The sequence below is a fragment of the Phocoena sinus genome, chromosome 3 (genome assembly GCF_008692025.1).
Source record: "Phocoena sinus isolate mPhoSin1 chromosome 3, mPhoSin1.pri, whole genome shotgun sequence".
Classification (NCBI taxonomy): domain Eukaryota; kingdom Metazoa; phylum Chordata; class Mammalia; order Artiodactyla; family Phocoenidae; genus Phocoena; species Phocoena sinus.
In genome coordinates, this window is record NC_045765.1 from 5,754,895 (window position 1) to 5,765,239 (window position 10,345).

The 10,345-nt window shown below is 55.3% G+C and overlaps 1 protein-coding gene across 1 annotated transcript; it reads left to right on the top strand.

Moving 5' to 3' along the window:
- The first annotated feature begins 4,736 nt into the window (after positions 1 to 4,736).
- TEX45 (testis expressed 45) lies at positions 4,737 to 9,173 on the top strand. The gene is made up of 9 exons (XM_032629139.1): positions 4,737 to 5,311; positions 5,728 to 5,743; positions 6,347 to 6,429; positions 6,522 to 6,626; positions 6,890 to 7,002; positions 7,084 to 7,193; positions 7,540 to 7,741; positions 8,335 to 8,420; positions 8,946 to 9,173. The coding sequence occupies exons 1-9, from the start codon at positions 4,737 to 4,739 to the stop codon at positions 9,171 to 9,173; spliced, it is 1,518 nt and encodes a 505-aa protein (XP_032485030.1).
- Positions 9,174 to 10,345: the final 1,172 nt, after the last annotated feature.

Here is a 10,345-nt window from a genome sequence, read left to right on the forward strand (position 1 = left end):
AAGGCTCTCCCTCCAGATACCCACATGGCTCCTTCCCTCACCTCCTCCTCATGTTTATTCAAATGTCATCCTCTCATGGGACCTCCCCTGCACACCCTCCTGGGCACTTCCTGCCCACATTTCTTGCTGCCTTATTTTTCTTCTTAGTTGGTAACACTACCTAACATGACTGTCTATGTTGTGGCTTAACCTAGTCATCTAGTTATTTGCCTGGTTGTCTAGTTATTTGTATCTCCTCAACAGAATGTGAACTCCACCAGGGCAGGGCTTTGGATCTGTCTTGGTCACAGCTAGATCCCCACAGCGTGGCACAAAATAGCTTCTCAATAAGCGGTGTTGCCTGTGGGGCTCAGCGCCCTGTCAAAAGCTCACTGTTTCTGCTCCATCCACACTGTCCTGGGAGATCCTATCCACTCCCACGATTTCCCTAGCCACCCCTTTGCTGGCCTCTCCCCCCCATCTCTCTCCAATCCTGCCCTGTCTACTGCTCCCACCTGCTCCCTGGACAGTTCCCCTGCAAATCCTACAAGCCCCCTCACACTCAGCTACTCCCAGACTGACAGCAGCGGCATCTTGCTCTTCTGTACTCCCATCTCGAGGCGACCCATCACCCAGGCACAGCCCTGGACATCACTCTCACCTCTCTACCTCAGTATGCCCCTCCCATGTCCCAAGAGCCACCAAAATATCCCTGGAATCCATCTACTTTTTCCCAGCCCACATCCTCCTCCATGGGCAGCCCCCATTCTCTCTTACCCGGACCCCAAGCCCCAGCCTCCTTCCGAGGGCCTGACTTCCCCAAGACATCCAAGAGACTCTTTAATCCTCACATTCGAGCACAGTCCTCCTTGCTTAAGACTTGGGTGCAGGTGTCTGTGTGCTCCCCAACCCCCTAACTGGGCACACTGCTCCATCAGCAGAAAAAATCCAGGGACTTCCCTGGCGGTCCAGTGGTTAGGACGCCACGCTTCCACTGCAGGGGGCGCAGGTTCAATCCCTGGTCGAGGAACTAAGATCCCGCAAGTTGCATGTTACAGCCAAAAAAAATTAAAAACAAAAACTATATACACACACACACAAAAAGCAGAAAAAGTCCAAGCCAAACCCAAGGCCCACAGAGGGAAGGGGGCCCCTTGGGCTGTGGAGCGGCTCCATGAGTGACTGGATCCCTTCTCTTGAGCCTGTACTGTCCCCATGGACCTTGTAAAAACACAAGGCAGGGCTTCCCTGGTGGCGCGGTGGTTGAGAGTCCGCCTGCCGATGCTGGGGAAACGGGTTCGTGCCCCAGTCCGGGAGGATTCCACATGCCGCGGAGTGGCTGGGCCCGTGAGCCATGGCCGCTGAGCCTGTGCTCCACAGCAGGAGAGGCCCACGTACCGCCAAAAAAAAAAAAAAAAAAACACAAGGCATTTCTCTGATGCCTGCCGTGCACCAGGCTCTGTTCTAGGCACCAAGGAGACAGCGGTGAGTCTTGTAGGCAGGGCCCCGCCCTCCCAGTGTCTGCCACCATCTGGTTAGGGCTGAGCTTGACCTTTGGGAAAGAGACAGGAACCGGCCTGGCATTCACAGCTGGCCTTGTGGTTGCTAGGGCCTGGCCTGGCGATCACAGCATTTCACAGAACGCCCGCATTGGACAAGGCCACCCTGTGACCGTGGCTGAACAAGACAAAACAAGCCCACTCCATCGTGGTGTCTGAACACAGACAAAACATGAACATTGTCCAACTCACAACAGCAACCAGACATTTCCTGGCTAATCTAAATGACTTCTGTGTCTTTGCCAATCGCTGCTTTAATCTTACTTCATTCCTTAGACGTCGTGATCCAAATTATTGTTTCTCTGTTAGGGTGTTACCTCTCCCCCTTGCTTCCTGACAGCATCCAGGATCTACACCCTCCTGGGTCCTCCTTTTCCCAGCGGGCAGGGAAAATGTATATTTGCATCAACCTGGCTGGGCCAAAGCCCTCAGCAGAGCCCTGGGCTAGGGAGCAGGTAATGGGACCTCGACCCAGTGGACAAAACAACAACTTTGCTTGAATTTAGTGAAAAGGAACCCACCGAGTACATAAGTCCTGGAGCTCAAATTCAAAGTACAGGGACGACAGACCAGAGGGCTGTATTATAAACATTAAACCCGCCAAGAGACCAGATGTTAATCGTTGCAGACACTAGAAAGAAGTGATAGTTATGTGACACCATACAGGTGTTGGCTAAGGCTACAATAGCAACCATGTTGCAATAGAAATGTGTCAGAAATCGGCATGTTGTATACCTTAAACTCACACAGTGTTGTGTCAACTATATGGAAAGGAAAGAAGAAAGAGAGAGAGAGAGGGAGAGAGGAAGGAAGGAAGGGAGGGAGAGAGGGAGGAAAGAAGGGAGAGGAGAGGGAGGGTGGGAGGGAGGGAAGGGAGGGAGGGAAGGGAGGGAGGGAGAGAGGGAGGAAAGAAGGGAGAGGAGAGGGAGGGTGGGAGGGAGGGAAGGGAGGGAGGGAGAGAGGGAGGAAAGAAGGGAGAGGAGAGGGAGGGTGGGAGGGAGGGAGAGAGGGAGGAAGGAAGGGAAGATCCCATTCAGTAGGTGATTTAGGGCACCATGAACTGGGACAGGTTCACCACCCTTACATTTTTATTTCATCTGTTTGTTAGTTGTTTTTGGTTTTTTTTTTAAGAAATTGCTTTCTCCTTTAAAAAATTTTTTTGTATTGTGAAATATACATAAAACTGACCATTTTAAACATCTTTAATTGCTCAGTGGCATTAAGTACATTCATACTGTCGTGCAACCATCCCCACCCTCCATCTCCAGAACTTCCTCATCTTCCCAAACTGAAACTCTGTCCCCATTAAGCGTCAACTTCCCATCTCCCCGCACCCCCCTTCCCTGTCCTGATGTTTTTATATATTATTTTTATTTGTCGGAACATCTCAAAAAAAGGAAGTCAAATTCCCAACCGGTAAAAAATCCAACACAGAGCAAAGCCCCACTTACTGAAACCTCCCAGGAAGCACCTAAGACAAGCAAGCCCAAGTCTGATAGGTCCATAGAGTATGCCCTCCCCGCTGCAACAGGTAACAAGCCCTATGTGTTCAAATACCTGTGTGTTCCTGGTGGTCTTGGGGCTGGAGGTGGAGAGCACAGATGTCTCTAAGGCGACATTGCAGGTATATGAGCCCTGGAGTGGCATTAAGCGGTACAGTGACTCAGACGGTTCGGCCTATCCTGTGCAGAAGAGTGTTAGATAGCAGACAAGGAGGAAAACCTGGGGAAATGGGGATAATGGACATCAGCGGCCTCTGATGTCAAATCCTCCACGCTGAAGTGGTTGCCACGTTAAAACCTTTGATATGTGTTTTCTAAAGAGATTGACATGAGCAAATAGCCGTGAGCTGAAGTGATCCAGGAGGGCCTCCCACACGAGAAGAGGCTAAGCCAGGGGTGCTGGTGGCATCCAAGGGTCTGGTCTCTAAGGTGCAGAGAGGAGAGTGAGGGAAACACCCCAGCTCTGAGCAAAGACCAGAAAGTCGCAGTCGGCTAAGTGGGGTGCTGGGAGCCCAGAGCTAAAAGCCCAGAGAAATGAGTAGAAGGTGTGTCAACCTCAAACAGCTTGAGGACAGAAAGAATAGTCAGGACCTGGGACAACTGCAGAGGGCAGGAAAACCAGTGAGGGGGTGTGTGGCAGAGATGGGACAGTGGCCAGGGTTGGGCAGAGAGACGGAAGTGGGTTCCCAGACATGAAGGAGCGGAGAGCCATGGCCTCGACAACTGACTGAGCGTGAGGAGAGTGGGTTGTGGCAGCAAACTGTCAAATGCAGTGGTTAATTCTACAGCTCTTCCCGTTTCTCTGCACCAGCCTCAGGGCCTTTGCACCTGCTGTTTCTTCTGACCAGAATGCTCTTACCCCCAGATACCCAAATGCCCCACTGCCCCTCTTTCCAGGTCTTTGCCTATCATCTCGGTGATGCCTTCCCTGACTATTTAAAACTACAGGGGGCTTCCCTGGTGGCGCAGTGGTTGAGAGTCCGCCTGCCAATGCAGGGGACACGGGTTCGTGCCCCGGTCCGGGAAGATCCCACATGCCGCAGAGCGGCTGGGCCCGTGAGCCATGGCCGCTGAGCCTGTGTGTCCGGAGCCTGTGCTCTGCAACGGGAGAGGCCACAACAGTGAGAGGCCCGCGTACCGCAAAAAAAAAAAAAAAAAAAACTACAACCCTTCCACCCGAAACCCCATCCTTCTACCCTGTGTGACTTTTTTCCCCACAGCACTTATCAGCTTGTAACTGACTCTGCATGTTATGTGATTACATTTATACATTATTGTTTGTCTCCTCTGGGCCCCATTACCATCTCCACAAAAGCAAGGCTCTTGGTCTGTTAATGATGGACCCCCTCTGGGGGCCTAGAACCGTGTCTGGCACACTATAAGTGCCATATGAGTGATGACTTATAGCTCTACTTTCCCTGGGGGCAGGCAGAGGGGCTACACCTGTTTCTTTTTTTTTCTTTTTTTGGCCGTGCCAACCGGCTTGCGAGATCTCAGTTTCCTGACCGGGGACTGAACCCGAGCCCTACAGTGAAAGCCCGGAGTCCTAACCACTAGGCCACCAGGGAATCCCCGACACCTGTTTCTTATGATATCCAGTGCCTGGCACAGAGAAAGGAGTAAAAGGCAGCATTGACCCCGCGGGCACCTGCTCAGTCCCTTCTCCGCGCCCTCACAGGTGGCGCTGCGTCCCGCGATGGCCGCGGGAGCCCTCCTGCCGTGCCCAATGTCCTGGCTGGAATTCCTCAAGGCCTCGCACTTTGCGCTGGGGCCCGAGCCGCGGCTGCACGCGGACGCCGAGCAGTCCGCGTCGCACCGGGACTTTCCCGCCTACCGGAACGTTACCCGTGGGCCGCTGTGCCAGCCGCCGCCCCGCGCGTCCCTCTTCCAACAGGACGCGCGCTGGGCCGGCCAGAAGCTCCTGTCGGAGACGCACTGCGCGTATGCGCCCGCGTCACCGCTGCTGTCAAGGGAGCGGGAGCGGGAACTGGCACGGGAGCGCACGCTCGCCATGCAGGCCAGCAACCTGCACGCGCACGCGGACTCCCGCGCCCGCACCGGCCTCTCCCCCGCGCGCGCCCACTGCGGCAGGCCGGCGCTTCCGGAGCGCGCCAGCGAGCAGATCCGCGGCGCGCGCCTCATCTTCGACCGCGACTCGGTGCCGTCCCGCGACCGAGCCAAGCTGCCCATCCCGCCCAGCGCGCACCAGGAGTTCTTCTCGCTCCACGACATTTGCCCGAAGCTCCGCGAGCCCTCCTGCCACTTCGGTGAGCGCGCGCCCGGGCACCCTAGGCAATTTACCCAACACAATGGTTCTCATGGCGAGCGGATTCTGTGCCCAGCCCAGCGGACATTTGGCAATGCCTGGGGATCATATTTTGGTCTTCACGACTGGACGTGGGGGTGGGGGGAGAAGGCGGTACCATCAGGGAGCGGCTGGAGGCCAGGGATGCTGCTAAACATCCTACCACGCGCAGGAGAGCTTTCCACAGTAAAGAATTATCCAGCCCCAAATGTCAATAGTGCAGAGGCTGAGACACACTGGAAGCTCCTTGAGCCTCAGTTTCTGCATCCACACAATAGGCATGTCTCCCGAATCTCTCCAGGGTGCTGTGCGGTGGCCCGAAGTCATGAAAGCTGGTTTGGGGTCGTGCAAATCTGCTAAGTGTCCCCCACCACCACCCCAGCCCTGCGACCTTAGTAGTTGTGTGACTCTGAGCAAGTCGATCTCTCCCAGCCTCAGTTCACTCACCTGCAAAGTGGGTGCAACAACAGGGCCCCACTTTATAGTTACTGGTGAAGCCGAAAGAGCCCCGAGTGCAGAATATGCCTGTCAAATACTGAGCACTCAACAAAGGGTCGCTGTCATTCATATGATTTTCCAGTTCTGTGATACAGAGGACCTTCTGGTAGACATCACTAGTCAGAGACCCTCCAAGCTGGGTTCATGGATTGTCAGTTGGCTTTGACTCCACCTGGTTCTGAATTTCTATTATTTCTGGCAGGTTATTTGACCTCTCCGAGCTTCAAGGAGGCTTCAGGTGGGGGGGGGGGGAATAATATCGGCCCCCCAAGTGAGATGCAAAGCACTTAACCTAGGTACTGGGCTCAAAACTTGGTAGAGCTATTCTTGTTGTCATTATTATTATTATTATTATTAATTATTGGCCACACCACGCGGCTTGCGGGATCTCAGTTCCCCGACCAGGGATTGAACCCGGGTCACAGCAGTGAAAGCCCAGAATCCTAACCACTAGGCCACCAAGGAACGCCCTCGTTCTCATTATTTTTTTATTATTTTTGGAGTGGGAGCACAGGAGACAGGATGACAGCACCTCCTACCAGAGACAGTTCCAGGCCCTTCCAGGCCCACTTGCCTTGACGTGTAAGAGGGTAAATTGAGGCTGGGCTGGTGCTGCTGGCGGCGGGGGGAGCAGAGGTGGGCGCTGGGTGGTCTTGCCCTTCCCACCCCTGTCCTCCCACGGGCCTCCTCCAGCATAGAACTGGGAGACTTCAAGATTGGCTATGGACCCATGTGTGCAGAGCAGAAACAAGCCTACAGGCCCCAGGTTCTGCCCCCAGACAGGTACAAAGGGACCATGGCCTACTACTAAGATGGGGCAAACGGCTCTCAACGACATGTGGGATGTGTCACCTAAGGCTGTAGGGCCAATGCTGTGCCTTTGAATTCTCCATCACCCACAGGCAAGACCCACTATTATGCCACACTTCCCACGATTAGCACCCCACAGCTCGGCCATTAGAAAGCCTGTCCCTCTCTCCTTTTTCCTAGGAGTTGCATGGGCTCAGATCAGATGGGTCCTCCTTCTCCCACCTCCTTATCTGCAGGTATGACAAGGCCCAGGCCTCAGCCCACAACCACGGTGTGAATATTCGACCTGGAGATGGCCTCTTCCACGACAGGACCACCAAGGGTGAACACTTCTATGCCCGGGAGCCAGGTGAGAGCTTGCTGCCTGCCCCACCCCTCGCTCCCACAGCAGCCTCTCAGAGCTGCTCAGGACCTAATCTGCCACTGGCAGAGCCTTTTGTTCTTCACCACGACCTGACTCCGGAGTCACACATCCTGGAAGGAAATGGGTGCCCTGGTCCGGGCAGCCTCACTACCTCCACGCACTTCTTCCACGGCCAGGTCAGCAGGAAGGGGAAGAAGGCAGCAGGGCTCGTCAGGGAAAAGGGCTTCCCAAGCAGAGTGAATAATAGCAAGTGCAAAGGCCCTGAGGTGGGAGGGAGCTTGACATGCGTGCGGGCATCTCCTGGATCTGTTTGTGTGAAGTGGGGTGAGTCGCTTAACCACTCCAAACCTCAGTGGCTCTGCCTGTAAATTGAGATAACAGTACCAACTCCCAGCGCCATCACGTGGGACCCAGAGAGAGTGTGAGCCGTCCAAGGTCTCACAGCGCCCACTTCTGCCCTCCGTCCTGGCCATGGGACATCCCTGACACCGGGAGCTTCCCAGATGCCATGTGGTCCTACAGCCGCTGCCCGCGACCGAGCCACCCAGCCGCCACATGCCTCATGAGAAATTACAGAGTCACATAACCCTAGGGGAGCCGTCGCTGCTCGGACAGTTCTTCCAGACCTCCATGGGCACAGACTATTTACTCCCTGGGATGCAGAAGCCGCCGAAAGCGCTCAACCTCCACTTGCTGCAGAGCAACCTGCCCCAGGGCACAGGCGGTGAGCGCGGGACCCACCTCGGAAGCCCCGCCCTTGGCACAGCTGTGGTCCCGCCCCCGGCCGATCCCACCCCGCCCCCTGCCCGAGTCTGGCTCCGCCTCCTGAAAGGCTAGATCCCACCCCATGAGCCAAGATTACCAACTCTGACCCTGAACAACCCCACTCTTTCGTGATCGTGACTCCCAACGCCCCCCGACACACCCCGTCATGGCCCCACCGCTGCATGACTCCGCCCCTCTGGTCTGGCCCCGCCCCTCTCCATATCCGCCCTCTCCTGACTCTTACCCCTCCTCTTCTGGGACACTCTGGCTCCGCCCCATGACCAGCTAGCCTATTCTTCCTGCCCACCCCTCCCCCCCAGCCCCCGACCCTCGCTAGTCTACCCTTGCCCCGCCCCTGGCGTCCTCAGCCCTATCCTGGCTGCCCCGTCCTCCCTGCCTCATAATCCATCCTCCTCCCCTGACAACTTCAGCACTAGCCCAGGCGTCACCCTTGAACCCTTACCCCATCCTTAGTCTCCCATGTCCCTTCCCCCTGGGCCCTGCCTTTCCTCCCTCAGCCCCTCAGCTCAGCCACCCCTCCCAAATCTCCAGAAACAGATTTTTTTACCATGAACCAGAAGATGCTGAAGCCACACAGAACAGCTCCAGCCTCCATGACTGAGGAGATGCTACAGTGGGTGAGGGAGGGGGAAGGGGTATCTCTCTAACCAGGTAACCCCCGAAATCAGTGTAGAGTTTTCTCAGGAAAACTATAGCATCAACTCAGACTCACTGTCAAGTCCGCTCAGGGTCACTCTAGGGTCACCCCAGGGTCACCCCAGGCTCAGGGTCATCTTAATGTCATCCCAGTCCCGGGTCATCTCTAGCTCAGCCCCAGGGTCATGTCAGGGTCAGCTTCGTATCACCAGCCACAGTTATACTCCAAGCCAGGGGTTAGCTCAGAGTCACCTACGGTTAACCCAGCCCTGAGGTCATTCCAGGGGCCCACCTGCTTTCTCTCCAGCTTCTCATCCAGCTCCTGGGTCAGCCCAACCTGGGGTTCCCTTTTGCCCACCTCCCCAGGACCCAATCATCAGCCAAACTGCGCTGAGCCGTTCCCCACTCTTTGATGTTCCCAAGGTGGTGCAGGAACTACAGGGTGGCCAGGGTGGGCCAGCCATCCTCCAGGCTGCCCTGCCAGGCTCCCCACCCTGACTCCACAGTGCAAGTATAGCCACTTGGAGCCCCCGCTGGGTACACAGCGCTTCTTCTCAACCCTAAACAAGGATGAGTTTGCTTTCAAGTACCAGGGCCCAGGAGTGCTGAGATGGGACGACCTCCAGGAGGGTCATGTGCCCCTGGGCTCCCCTCGCCAGTGGGGCTGTGGGGCTGGGAAGGTGGACCCTCGGGCCCCCCAGACCCCTACCTACCCATGCCGCAGCCAGCAATAAACACCACTTTGGCAACATCCCACCGCTTTCCATCAGTCAGCTGTGAAAGAGGATAGGGTGCCTGTGGGGTTGGTGAGAGAACGTACAGGAGAGAATGACTCCATGGAGAAGCCCTGAATTTCCGCAGACCCTGGGTGTCATCCCACTCTGGGCAGGGAGGCCATCTCAGTTTGTGCAAAAGCTTGGTGGTCTGACGCTTGTAAGGTGTTCAGGTGATACCACAAGTTCTTTCTTTCTTTCTTTTATTCTTTTTTTTTTTTTTTTTTTTTTGGCTGTGCCACAGGGCTTGTGGGATCTTACTTCCTCAACCAGGGATTGAACCCAGGTCCATGTCAGTGAAAGCGCCGAGTCTTAACCACTGGACCGCTAGGGAATTCTCGCTGCCAAAAGTTCTGAATGGTGTGGGAGGATGGAGTTACAGTGTTGAACGGAGGCAGCGTGGTGAGAGGTTGAGAATGTAGGCTCCTGGGGCTGAATGGACAGAGTGCAAATCCTGACTCCTCCATGTCTTGGAAAGTAGTCTTGGGCAAGTCATTTGACCCCTCTGAGCCTCTATTTGCTCATCTGTAAAATGGCGATAAACAATAGCTCTCTCTCATTAGATTGTTGTAAATGAGAAATGTACACACTGGTTAGTGTGCGTGGCTGGGGGTCAAGAAGGGAGAGCTTCCTTTCCAAGGATGAAGGTAAGGAGGGTGTAGGATGGAGCTCAATCATTGAGAGACTGGGTGAGGCTCAGAGGGGGGCATGAAAGGGTGGACATGCTGAGAATGGCCCAGCAATGTACCCCCCTATTGTGAGCAGAGGCTGGAAGCTGAATGGTTGGTGCACTGGCTGGCTGGGCAGCTGGCCCCCAGATCACAGCTGGGTCCAGGGGCACATCAACAAAAGTCATCAGCATGTGTTCAGGTCCAAGGGGGTAGGTGTTCAGCCAGAGACAGAATGAAAAGGGTGGAAAGGAGGAGTATGGGGTGGAGCCTTGAAGCTGGTAAGTATGTCAAGGACATCAAGTATGTCAAGGACTAGTACCTTGGACAGCACCCCACCTTGAAAGTCTTGGGGTCTGATGAATCACCACCAAGAAGCCAGATCTGTCTGGGACGATAAGATGGGCCTTGGTGGCCATGCCTGGGCCCTGCCTCTGCAGGCTGTTGAGAATCTGGTTTCAGGGA

Coding starts and splice junctions, on each gene's coding strand:
- TEX45 (XM_032629139.1), top strand. CDS start 4,737: ATGGCCGCGGGAGCCCTCCTGCCGTGCCCAATGTCCTGGCTGGAATTC. Junction 7,003..7,083: donor CTTCTATGCCCGGGAGCCAG/GTGAGAGCTTGC, acceptor TGCCACTGGCAG/AGCCTTTTGTTCTTCACCAC. Junction 7,194..7,539: donor CGCACTTCTTCCACGGCCAG/GTCAGCAGGAAG, acceptor GTGGTCCTACAG/CCGCTGCCCGCGACCGAGCC.